The sequence below is a fragment of the Chlorocebus sabaeus genome, chromosome 21, assembly GCF_047675955.1.
Source record: "Chlorocebus sabaeus isolate Y175 chromosome 21, mChlSab1.0.hap1, whole genome shotgun sequence".
NCBI classification, from domain to species: Eukaryota; Metazoa; Chordata; class Mammalia; order Primates; family Cercopithecidae; genus Chlorocebus; species Chlorocebus sabaeus.
The window spans coordinates 111,794,492-111,807,305 of record NC_132924.1 but is presented as its reverse complement, the minus strand read 5'-3'; the positions used below and the strand labels follow the sequence as shown (position 1 = coordinate 111,807,305).

Sequence of the window (12,814 nt, the reverse complement as noted above, 5' to 3'; positions counted from 1 at the left end):
AATATAGTGAGACCTTATCTCTACAGAAAAATTTAAAAATTAGTTAGGCATGGTGGCATGCACCTGTAGTTCCAGCTACTCAAGAGGCTGACGTGGAAGGATCACTCGAGCCCAGGAGGTGGAGGTTTCAGTGAGCCATGATCGTGCCACTGCACTCCAGCCTGGGTGACAGAGTGAGACCCTGTCTCAAAAAAAAAAAATTGAAAAAAGGAATGCCTAGAAACAGATGCGCTCATTTATATGGCAGTTAATCATGTGTCAGGGTGGGGATGGTGGGAAAAGACAACCAGAAAGACTGATGGAAGCCCACATGAAGATCGTGGAGCTGTGGCAGGGAATCTGAGGTGGGGGCCCCGAGGCTGTGCTGAGGCCTCAGGTATTGTGCGTCTCCCCTCCACAGCCCCCTACACCATCATCACTTTCCCCTTCCTGTTCGCTGTGATGTTTGGAGACTGTGGTCATGGAACCGTGATGCTCCTGGCCGCACTTTGGATGGTTCTGAATGAGAGACGCTTGCTCTCCCAGAAGACAGACAATGAGGTGAGTGTCCATTGACCATCTTGCCCCCATTCATTTTCAGAGTATGAAAACCTGTATGTGGTTTTCACCGCAGAAATAACACGTTTTTATGAAAAATAAGGGAGAGAAGGAAAGTAAAAAAGAGCCAAAATTAACCTAAAACTTCTGGCCAAAGGTAATTCCTTTGGATGGTTTGGTGCCGTTCCTTTCAGCATTTTTGGATTTTTGTTCATGACTTGATAAGGCATCGATTTTTCTTTTTCATTATATATTTTTTCTAACTCTGTTTTTTTTCTCTGATTATGAAAGAAATACGTAATCATTGTAAACATTAGAAAAATGCAACATCTAGTGACCTAGAGAAAAATCACCAGGAATGCTTTTGGGTATCTTTCCAATATGTTTGTGCTTATCCACCAATTTTTCAAAACTTGGCATCAAGTAGTGCATACTATTTGTAGTGTTTTTACTTAAAATATCATGAGTATTTGTTCATGGTGGAAGCAGCCTGGGACCCGTGTTCTTCTGAACACTGAGAAACCCTGAACATCGTTTCACCACTGTTAAGTTTCTCCACCTTTGCAGAGTACTGTGAAGGCTGAGACAACTCAAGAGGGTGCATTGGTTTGAAGTATATCAGCTTGCCAGGGGCAGTGGCTCACACCTGTAATCCCACCACTTTGGGAGGCCATGGTGGGTGGGTCATTTGAGATCAAGAGTTCGAGGCCAACGTGGTGAAACCCCGTCTCTAGTAAAAATACAAAAATTAGCCAGGCACGGTGGTGGGCACCTGTAGTCCCAGCTACTCGGGAGGCTGAGGCTGGAGAATCACTTGAACCTGGGAGGTGGAGGTTGCAATGAGCCAAGATCGCGCCACTTTACTCCAGCCTGGGTGACAGAGAGGGACTCCATCTAAAAAAAAAAAAAAAAAAAAGGAATATCTGCAATGTTTTATTACAGGTTGAATTAATTACAGCTAGGTCAGCAATGTCAAGGTTAGAGGACACAATCAACCTGTGACCAATATAGTTTTCTATGCCAAGCTTAAAGATACAGTTTTGTGTGGTAAACATTTTGAGTTTCAGAGTTACACGTCAGCACTTCTTGGAATGATTGACACACATTATTCAGTATTATGAGAAAACACTTTATTCTTCTCAGCAGACACAGTCAGATAGGGACTCAAATTTACAATGACAAGATGCAAAATGAGTATACATCTGACTTGTCATAAATATAGCGGCCATGAGAGGCCAGTTCAGTGCTTATTTCCTGGAAGCACCTGAGACACCAGCCACCTGCTTTCAAGTCCCTTCCTAAGCAGATGAGGCCTTGCTTGCACTTCAGTTTATTTTCTAATGCAGGCGCAATGGAATAATCTGAGGCATGCATACATATATATATATATATTTTTAATTTTTTTAATTTTTTTTTTTTGAGACAGAGTCTTGCTCTGTCACCTAGACTGGAATGCAGTGGGGCAATCTCAGCTCACTGCAACCTCCGCCTCCCGGGTTCAAGTGATTCTCCTGCCACAGCCTCCCGAGTAACTGGGACTAATGTGCATACCACTACATCTGGTTAATTTTTAGTAGAGATGGGGTTTCACCATGTTGGCCAGGCTGGTCTTGAACTGCTGCCCTCAGGTGATCTGCCCACCTTGGCCTACCAAAGTATTGGGATTACAGGTGTGAGCCCTCACACCTGGCTTTTTTTTTTTTTTTTTTTGACAGAGTCTTGCTCTGTCACCCAAGCTGGAGTGCAGTGGTGCAATCTTGGCTCACTGCAGCCTCCACCTCCTGGGTTCAAGTGATTCTTCTGCCTCAGCATCCCAAGTAGCTGGGATTACAGGCATGCACCACCATGCCCGGCTAATTTTTGCCTATATGGTTTTTGTTTAACGATAACAAATACCAGCCTAGGACTTTTTGGTGCACCTATATGTTCTAAAAACCGTGATGTGTGTGCTCTTCCTGTCTGGATGATTGATGTCTGCCATGGTCATGTGGCCCCCCTAAAAGGTGCCTGCACCGGTGATGCTGGAGACATCCTGTAGAACACTTCCCTTCGGGGTCTGCTTCAGAGCCCACTGACGATCATCCTCTCTGTGTCTCTGAGGCCAGATTTGGAACACCTTCTTCCACGGGCGCTATCTGATCCTACTTATGGGCATCTTCTCCATCTACACGGGTTTGATCTACAATGACTGCTTCTCCAAGTCCTTGAACATCTTCGGCTCTTCTTGGAGTGTCCAACCCATGTTCAGAAACGGCACATGGAAGTGAGTTGATGGAGAGAGATGGCGCAGTCGCTGGCCATCCGGGTGGCCTCAGTGACTGTTTTCTTGGTTGGGGGAGTCTACACCTAGCTCTACTCAGAGGTGCACTTGAAAATTCAAAACAAATAGGCCAGGCGCGGTGGCTCACGCCTGTAATCCCAGCACTCTGGGAGGCCGAGGCGGGCGGATCACCTGAGCTCAGGAGTTCGAGACAAGCCTGGCTGACATGGTGAAACCTGGTCTCCACTGAAAATACAAAAATTAGCCAGGTGTGATGGCGGGCGCCTGGAATCCCAGCTACTCAGGAGGCTGAGGCAGGAGAATTGCTTGAGCCTGGGAGGCGGAGGTTGCAGTGAGCCAAGATTGCACCACTGCACTCCAGCCTGGGTGACAGAGTGAGACTCCATCTCCAAAAAAAAAAAAAGAAAAAGAAAAAGTAATTAGCCAAATGAGTTGGCATGCCTGTAGTCCTCGATACTTGGGAGGCTGAGGCAGGAGGATGAATTGGGCCAAGGAGGTCAAGGCTGCATGAGCTACAATCACACCATTGCACTCCAGCCTGGGCAACACAGCAAGATGCTGTCTCAAACAAAAGCAAATGAGAGGCTGGGCATGGTAACTCATGCCTGTAATCCCAACACTTTGGGAGGCCGAGGTGGGAGGATCACTTGAGGTCAGGAGTTTGAGACCAGCCTGGCCAACATGGCAAAACCCTATCTCTACTAAAAATACAAAAATTAGCTGGGCATGGTGGCATGTGCCTATAATCCCAGCTACTTGGGAGGCCGAGGCACGAGAATTGCTTGAATCCAGGAGGTGGAGGTTGCAGTGAGCCAAGATTGCACCACTGCACTCCAGCCTGGGCAACAGAGCGAGACTCCATCTCAAAAAAAAAAAAAAGCAAATGAGGAAAGGTTTGGTTTTGCAGTGCTGTCTCCTTGTGTTTGTCCTCTGGCTGACAGAGTTGGGGATAGGGGTCACCTGGCAAGGAGCCGTGGGGACTGTAGAATAGAGAGACCTGGAAAGTCTCTAAATCCGCACAGTCCACCCTTCCCCTATGTATTCCACAGTGAGTTTATGCCGTTAATCAGACAAGCAGTCTTCAGAATGGAAACACAACCTTTCAGGAATGGAGACTTTTATGGGGAGAAAGATGTTAGAGTTTGAGAGGTAGGTCACTTTAATGAACTGGGGAGGACAGGGGACTCTGGAGGATAGGGGACTGTGAAGTGAACAAATAGAAATTGTGACAGCCTCATGATTTTAGGGGGGATCTTAGGCTACGTGCATCACATACCTGAGATTTCCACAGCAGCATGAGGGCTGGTTTGTAAAATCTACATATCAGTGGTGACATTTCCTAACATCTGTCTCTGCCTGGCTTCTTTGGGTCAACTTAAGATTTCTCTGTCTCATCCTGGAACTTCCCTTTGAACAAATGAGAAAAGAGGACCAAAGTGAAGGCTGAGATAGGTAAACGTGTTCACAATCTCTTTTCCCATTCTTCCTCTCCCAAGGAAGGGACTTCATGGGTTTTACTGGCTCAGCAAAATCTGTAGTGAACATCGTAAATGGGAGACAGAATGAACAATCAATTTCATCCAAGAGTTTTTCAGTTAGAAAATATTCAATCCTGGGTTTCTTTCTTTTTCTTTCTTTCTGTTTTTTTTTTTTTTTTTTTTTTTTTTTGAGATGGAGTCTGGCTCTGTCACCCAGGCTAGAGTGCAGTGGCACAATCTCGGCTCACTGAAACCTCCACCTCCCAGGTTCAAGCCGTTCTCCTGCCTCAGCCTCCTGAGTAGCCAGGACTACAGGCACACGCCACCATGCCTGGCTAATTTTTGTATTTTTAGTAGAGACGGGGTTTCACCATGTTGGCCAGGATGGTCTTGATTTCCTGACCTCGTGATCCACCTGCCTTGGCCTCCCAAAGTGCTAGGATTACAGGCATGAGCAACCATGCCTGGCCCAATCCTGGGTTTCTTTTGACAAAGCTTTCCTGAGGGCATTCAAGGGGCTTGATGTGGGCACAGAGAGGCTCCAGAAGACTGTAGGAATCTTTAGTGTGAGGCATGGAGACTCCAATGCAGTCACTTCTTGTTTCTCTGCTAGGCCTACGTTCCCTGACATAGAGATGGAATTCCCTACCTTAAATAAATGTAGAAAAATAAAAATATAGAAAAATGAGGATAAAACGTTTTCCAGAATAACATACAGACAGCTGTATCTGTGATTTTTTTTTTTTTTTTTTTGCTTTGCAATTAGTATTCTAAAGAGATGACCAAAAGAACAAAACTTTCAAAAATTTAAAAACAAACTAGGTTGAGCATGGTGGCTCACACCTGTGATCTCAGAACTTTGGGAGGCCAAAGTGGGAGGATCGCTTGAACCCAGGAGTTCAAGACCAGCCTGGGCAATACGGGGAGACCCTCCCTCTACATAAAATGAAAAATAAAAAAAATTAGCTGGGCACAGTGGCACATGCCTGTGGTTCCAGCTACTCGGGAGGCTGAGACAGGAACATAATATGAGCCTGGGAGGTTGAGGCTGCAATGAACCATGATGGCACTGCTGCACTCCAACCTGGGCAATAGAGCAAGACCCCATCACAAACAAACAAACAAACACATTCATTCATACACTTAGTTCTGCTCTGTAGATTTAAACTCGTAAGTATAGAGATGAGTTTTATTTTTATTTATTTTTTATTTTGAGATGGAGTCTTGTTCTGTGGCCCAAGCTGCAGTGCAGTGGCGCAATCTTGGCTCACTGCAACCTCTGCCTCCCGGGTTCTAGCGCTTCTCCCATCTCAGCGTCCCAAGTAGCTGGGATTACAGGTGTGCGCCACCATGCCCAGCTAATTTTTGTATTTTGAGTAGAGATGGGGTTTCACCACGTTGGCCAGGCTAGTCTTGAATTCCTGACCTCAGGTGATCCGCCCGCCTCGCCCTCCCAAAGTGGAGGGATTACAGGCGTGAGCCACCGCTCCTGGCTGAGATGAGTTTTGAAACTTGTTCAATCTGCGTAATTTCACCAGACTACCAACATGAAATTCCATTTCCCATGGAGTATGATTGTGAAAGGCCCAAGTTAACTGTCTTGTTACCACGCTGCAGATATGGGTATGAATGCTGTTCTCGTATGCACCTGCAAATGTCTTCTTCCCCAATTCAAGACTCAGCCATATGTGAAGGATCAGGAGTATAAGGTAGAACCTCATTATCACTGTGGTAGAAGAAAAAGACAGCTGAAGTACACAGCAAGCTGATTCTGGTCACCAGCTGCGAGCTGGTTCCTTGATGGACCTGCTTCCTGGATGGTTGAAAGACCACCGAAAACATTCCTGTAGTCATTGGAGTTGGGCGTATTGACTCAACGAAGGAAATGGTGCCTCACTGGGAAAACCATCTCTATTAAGAGGGTATTAGAAAGGGCTTAGGGGATTTAGCCTTTGTTAGGATGCAGGGATGTTGGATCATTTTTGTGGTTTGGACCATATCCTTCTTTTTGCCTGTGTCGGGGTATGATTGTGGAATGATCTTGTTTTTTCTCACTCTATCGTAGCGGCCAGGTGGCCTTGCCTGATGTTGCTGTCCTTTGAAGTTGTTTATGCTCAGCAGGATACACGATGGCTTAGCTGTGGGTGCCAGGCCAGTTCCCTCCTGTCAGGGGTGACTTTTCCCTTTGTGAACGCACAAACACTTCTCTGCTGTGGAAATCCAGCCATTTGCACTGAGTCATGCCGTTAGGATGGGGGTCATGTCTGGGTGAGTGAGTCACGATCAGCTGCTGCCGTTGTATATGGAGGGCCAGGGCAGTAGGCCAGGCTTCCCGATTCCCTCAGCTGCTACCTAAGGCCCCAAAGCACCTCACTGCAGAAGGGAAGGGAGTGTATTTCTGGACAGCCTGTCAAGACTGTGTGCTGTCTGTTCTTCATCGTTTCATTATTTTTAAAGTTAATTTAATTTTATTTATTTTATTTTTTGTAGGTGGAGTCTTGCTGTGTTGCCCAGGCTGGAGTGCAGTCATGTGATCTTGGCTCACTGCAACCTCTGCCTTCTGGTTTCAAGTAATTCTCCTGCCACAGCCTCCTGAGTAGATGGGATTACAAGCATGTGCCATTGTGTCCAACTAATTTTTGTGTTTTTAGTAGAGACGGGAGTTTACCATGTTGGCTAGGCTGCTCTCAAACTCCTGACCTCAAGTGATCCACCCACCTCAGCCTCCCAAAGTGCTGGGGTTATAAGCATGAGCCACCATGCCAGGCCTGTTCCTCCTCATTGCAAATGCTCATTCCTTGAACCCTTCCACAGATGCAGATTCTTAAAAAAAATTAGCCTAACTTTCTCACCCCCTTAAGGCTTGCAGAGACAGAGAGTAAGAAATTTCTGGGCTAGGTGCGGTGGCTCACGCCTAATCCCAGCACTTTGGGAGGCCAAGGCATGCAGATCACTTGAGGTCAGGGGTTCGAGACCAGCCTAACCAACATGGTGAAACCCCATCTTTACTAAAAATACAAAAAATAGTTGGGCATGGTGGCACATGCCTGTTATCCCAGCTACTTGGGAGGCTGAAGCAGGTGGATTGCTTGAACCTGGGGTCGGGCTGTGGGGGGAGGCGGACGTTTCAATGAGCCGAGATCATGCCATTGCACTCCAGCCTGGGCAACAAGAGTGAAACTCTGTCTCAAAAAAAAAAAAAAAAGAAAGAAAAAAGAAAATTTTTCCCATTGACATACATGCTTCTGGGTGAAAAGGGGATACAGGTTTAAAGACATTCAATGGGCTACATTTTTTAGAGGTAAGTTTCGTAGCAGAGCTGTGTATGTAAAAAACCAGTCCATCCTTCAGAAGCAGCTCCAGTGTTCCCTGGGGAGACTTCCGAAGCATATCCCTGGGCTAGGGTTTCTTTCCTGCGTTCTCCCAGCATCCCTGCCTTCTACTTCATTTCTGATGTGTGTACAACTCCTGATTTCCCTTCCTTTTCCTTCCTTTTCCCTATCCCTTTCCCATTCTCTCCCCTCTCCCCCGTCCCCCCTTTTTTTTCTTTTCAACAGAGTCTCACTCTGTTGTCCAGGCTGGAGTGCAGTGGTGCAGTCATGGCTCACTGCAGCCTTGACCTCCCAGGCTCAAGTGATCCTCCCTCCTCAGCCTCCCAAGTAGCTGGAACTAAAGGCATGTGCCACCACAACCAGCTGGTCTCAAACTCCTGGGCTTAAGGGATCCTCCCGCCTCAGCCTCCCAAAGTGCTGGGATTATGAATATAAGCCACTGCTCTCGGCCCTGATTTTCTTTACTTTAGCACATCAGGCTGAGATCTCTTCGGAAACTCAGATTGTAGCTTCAGTGCTTAGGACAATACTGATGCGGAGTAGATATTGAATCAACCGAATTGATGAGTTGCACCAATAGTTGGGCTTTGGTGGGCAAGTTCATGACTGGTGGTACTATAGTATTTTTTCTGCCCCGGTTGATCATTGTTTGTTTTTCTCCCTTTCTCCCTCTGAAGTACTCATGTAATGGAGGAAAATCCATATCTGCAGCTGGACCCAGCCATACCAGGAGTGTATTTTGGAAATCCATACCCATTTGGGATTGATCCGGTAATAATGTCTTCTTGGGTTAAATATTTATTATGTGAACTGTCTTGTGGAGGAGACCTCTGGATAGAGAAGAAAAGGCCAACAAAGCCTGTCAAATCAACAAACTTGTGTTGAGATGAAATAACTTCTGCTGATGTTTTTGTGACACGTAGAGCCAGATTCAAGTAAATGTTCTATCTACACCTTCTATCCAGCCCCATTTTCCATATAGTTCCCCAAACATCTGCCTCTTTCTCCATCAGTCACATCCCTGGTGCTTAATAATTGCTTCTTTAAAAGGCACTTGGTTGCCTGGGGAGAATGTATATTACATAAGCTATTTAGCATCCTAATCAAGTTTAAGTTCCCTGCTTTGTATTTTCTCGCAGTGGGAAACATTTCCCTTTTTTCTAAAAAAGTGTGGATTTGTTTTTATGTTTGCTTTGTTTTACTGCATAGAATTGACACTTTTTTAAAAAAGGTATTTGCTTCATTTTATTTGTTATATCTATCCTAGTCAGCTTGATTTGAGCTAAGCAAAACAATACTTCCTCGTAGCCTGTGGTTTTGAGGAGATATAACACATGCCCATTCATGTAAAGCTGTTTATTTTTATTGGCCCAGTGCATGCTGCCACCAGGTGGCGGCCTTATGCTCCAAATGAAAACTGAACCTGGAGAATGCTGTCCATGTTTCTTCTAAGCTCTTTCTTTATGGGAGAGAACGTGAGACCTCAGTTTTTGTTGCTGACAGTTAGAAGTAAATAGTACTAGCCCTAAAATTGGTTCTCCAGTCTCTCCTGGCTTACAGGTCGCCTCCTCTTAAGTTTTCCTGGGTCATCCTGCTACCTCCCGCCTCCCTGCCCTTATAAAAACAGAAAGTTTGCCCAGGATTTGTTTATACTTGCCACCCAGGGACACTTGCATTCTAAGTTTTATCAAAAGTGGTAAAGTCCTTGAAGGCTGGTTTGTAAGTTGCAAAGCACTAAAAACTAATTTGAATTTTTGTGGCCTGCAAGACATTGTCCTTGGTCAAAGGAATTTCATGTTTAGTAAGCAGGTGGAGAAGGAATCTAGACGGGGATGATCTTAGGGTCTTGTTGATCTTCCTTTGTTTGGAATCTCATTGCTCCGATAGTCTCATCTCTCCCTTCCACAGCCCACAGTTAATTCATCAGCAAATCCTGCCTGTCCATTGCTGCTCCTCAGACAGAGTGGAGCTACAGTATTTCACATTGCAGAACTGCATGATCCTGAGTTTCTACTCTGCATGCAATTTTGTCATCTGCCCACAAGTTAGAAAAGAAAGAAAATATGTCAGGGTGAAAGAGAATGTGGGATTTTGAAAATAATGAAATCTGTTCCTAGTAACATTTAGAATTTTGAAAATTTCTGGTCTTTCTATCCTAAAATAATACATATACATATATGATTTTAAAAATCTATACCACACAAAATATTATATAAAGAAAAGCAGGAGTTGGCCAGGTGTGGTGGCTCATGCCTATAAACCCAGCACTTTGGGAGGTTGAGGCGGGTGGATCACTTGAGGTCAGGAGTTCGAGACCAGCCTGGCCAACATGGTGAAATCTTGTCTCCTCTAAAAATACAGAAATTAACTGGGCACGTTGATACACGCCAGTAGTCCTAGCTACTTGGGAGGCTGAGGCAGGAGAATTGTTTTAACCCGAGAGGTAGAGGTTGCAGTGAGCTGACATCATGCCACTGTACTCCAGCCTAGGCAACCAGAGTGAGAGCCCATCTCAAAAAAAAAAAAAAAAGGAAAAATACCAAAATTAGCCGGGCATGGTGGCATATGCCTGTGATCCCAGCTACTCGGGAGGCTGAGGCAGGAGAAGTACATGAATCTGGGAACCTGAAGTTGCAGTAAACTGAGATCACACCACTGCACTCAGCCTGGGTGATACAGAGAGACTCTTCTCAAAAAACAAGCAGGAGTTGCCTTTCCTACCTCTCCAGTTCCTGCAGTCCTGTTCCTCAGAGATAACCACTTTAACAGAACATGTCTGTATTCGTCCATTTTCATGCTGGTGATAAAGACATCCCTGAGACTGGGTAATTTATAAAGGAAAAGGATTGTGTGGGGAGGCCACACAATTATGGCAGAAGGTAAAAGGCACATCTTACATGGTGGCAGGCAAGAGAGAGAATGAGAGCCAAATGAAATGGGTTTCCCATTATAAAACTATCAGATCTCGTGAGACTTATTGACTCCCATGAGAACAGTATGGGGGAAACCACCCCCACGATTCAATGATCTTCCACCGGGTTCCTCCCACAGCACGTGGGAATTATGGGAGCTACAATTCAAGATGAGATTTGGGTGGGGACACAGCCAAACCATATCAATGTTTGTCCCTGTGTTAGTACTTGTTAGTACTTGTATCATATATGTATATATATGTATATATATATAGGCTTTTTACATAATACAAATTTCTACAGTGCATTTACTGACTGCATTTGGCATCTATTTGTGAATCAAATCACAAAATATTTGGCCTTCATCATAGCTGGCTTTAAGCTGTTTCTGAAAATTTTGTAACAAATGAACACAACAAAATGGTTAAGAGCCTGGCCTCTTTACGCAGGAATCAGACTGCCTGTGTTTAAATCTTTGCTTTTCTATTTACTTGCTCTGTGAGTTTGAGCATGTTAACATCTCTATATCTGTTTCCTCGCCTATAAAATGCATATAATAACAGCCCTAGGCTGGGTGCGATGGCTCACACCTGTAATCCCAGCACTTTGGGAGGCCAAGGCATGCGGATCATTTGAGGTCAGGAGTTCGACACCAGCCTGACCAACATGGTGAAATCCCGTCTCTATTAAAAATACAAAATTAGCTGGGCATGGTGGTGGGTGCCTGTAATCCTAGCTACTAGGGAGGCTAAGGCAGGAGAATCGCTTGAACCCGGGAGGTGGAGGTTGCAGTGAGCCGAGACTGCACCACTGCACTCCAGCCTGAGCGACAGAGCAAGACTCTGTCTCAAAAAAATATATATATACATATAAAAATAAAAATAAAAATAAACACCAGCCCTAACTCCTAGGGTTGCTCAGCAAATGAAATTATGTTTACACGTAAAACCCCTAGAACAGAGTCTGATGCACAAACGTGGTAAATACTCCTTGAATATTAGTTGCTCTTATGTTATTTCTTCCTAGGTATGTAAGTAAATTACTCTTCCTGCGGTTATGATAAATTACCTTATCTGTAAAATGAGAATAACTATATCTCATAGTGTTTTCAGTAGAACTAAATGAAATAGACACATCGAAATTGCTTAGTATGTGCTTGGTACTTAAGTATTAACATTTTACAATTTTCTTTTTATTTATTTATTTAGAGGCAAGGTCTTGCTCTCTTGCCCAGGCTATAATGTAGTGGCATGATCATGGCTTACTGCAGCCTTGACCTCCTGGGCTCAATCTCCCTGCTTTAGCCTTCCAAGCAGCTGGGACTACAAGCACGTGCCATGCCATGCTGGGCTGATTTTTGTTTGTTTGTTTGTTTTGAGACGGAGTTTCACTTTTGTTACCCAGGCTGAAGTGCAATGTTGCGATCTCAGCTCACCACAACCTCTGCCTCCCGAGTTCAAGTGATTCTCCTGCCTCAGCCTCCTTAGCAGCTGGGATTACAGGGATGAGCCACCATGCCATGCTGGGCTAATTTTTAAAGAAATTTTTTGTAGAGACGGGGTCTCACTTTGTTGCCAGGCTGGTCTTAAACTCCTGACCTCAAGGGATCTTGCTGTCTTAGCCTCCCAAAGTGGTGGGATTACAAGCGTGAGCCACTGCACCTGGCCAACATTTTTAATGTGTCAGATTTGGCTGGGTTTAAAGTGTGCTAGCACACCTGCCGTCACTGCATTGAGTGTGCCTGTGGGAACTGTCCAGCCAGGTGGGCAAGGGGAATGCCAAGGGCTGGGGCACACCTGATGCCACTTAGATGCCAAGGCCCATGTGAGGGTAGAGGAGGCATCTCTGGGGTCTGGGCACCTGTTACTGGAGTCCCTTCTCTCCGCTTCCCAGCAGCCGCCTCCTCAGTGGGTGCACCTCTGGCCTGGCTCAGGACCTTGCAAAGGAAGGATCAGTGCAAATTAGCACCTGACCATGTGAGCACGCACGTGTGTTGGAGGGAGTGAGATGATTGTGTTTGAGGTTGTATCTGGTTGGATGTTGGCCCCTTAACAGAAGCAAAGAAGTTTGGAGGAGGAAGTCATTTAGGAGAAAAGGTGAGAAAGTCATTGTGCTCTTGTCACCTTTGACACGTCCCAGAGCAAACCTGAAAACAATTTGGGATGTACCTCAAGTACGGATGGGGACAGGGGAAGGAGCAAGGACTTGGAATCCTTTCCACAGAGTGGGAGTGGAGACCATGGGGCTGCTGAGATTTAAATGGGGAAGATGAAC

General features: G+C 45.4%; 1 protein-coding gene across 1 annotated transcript in view; it reads left to right on the top strand.

Moving 5' to 3' along the window:
• ATP6V0A4 (ATPase H+ transporting V0 subunit a4) overlaps positions 1 to 12,814 on the top strand; it is a 64,481-nt gene that overhangs the window by 23,248 nt on the left and 28,419 nt on the right. The window contains exons 11-13 of the mRNA XM_037991145.2: positions 401 to 540; positions 2,643 to 2,800; positions 8,306 to 8,399. Coding sequence (XP_037847073.2) covers positions 401 to 540; positions 2,643 to 2,800; positions 8,306 to 8,399 — 392 coding nt within the window. The remainder of the gene's footprint in view (positions 1 to 400; positions 541 to 2,642; positions 2,801 to 8,305; positions 8,400 to 12,814) is intronic.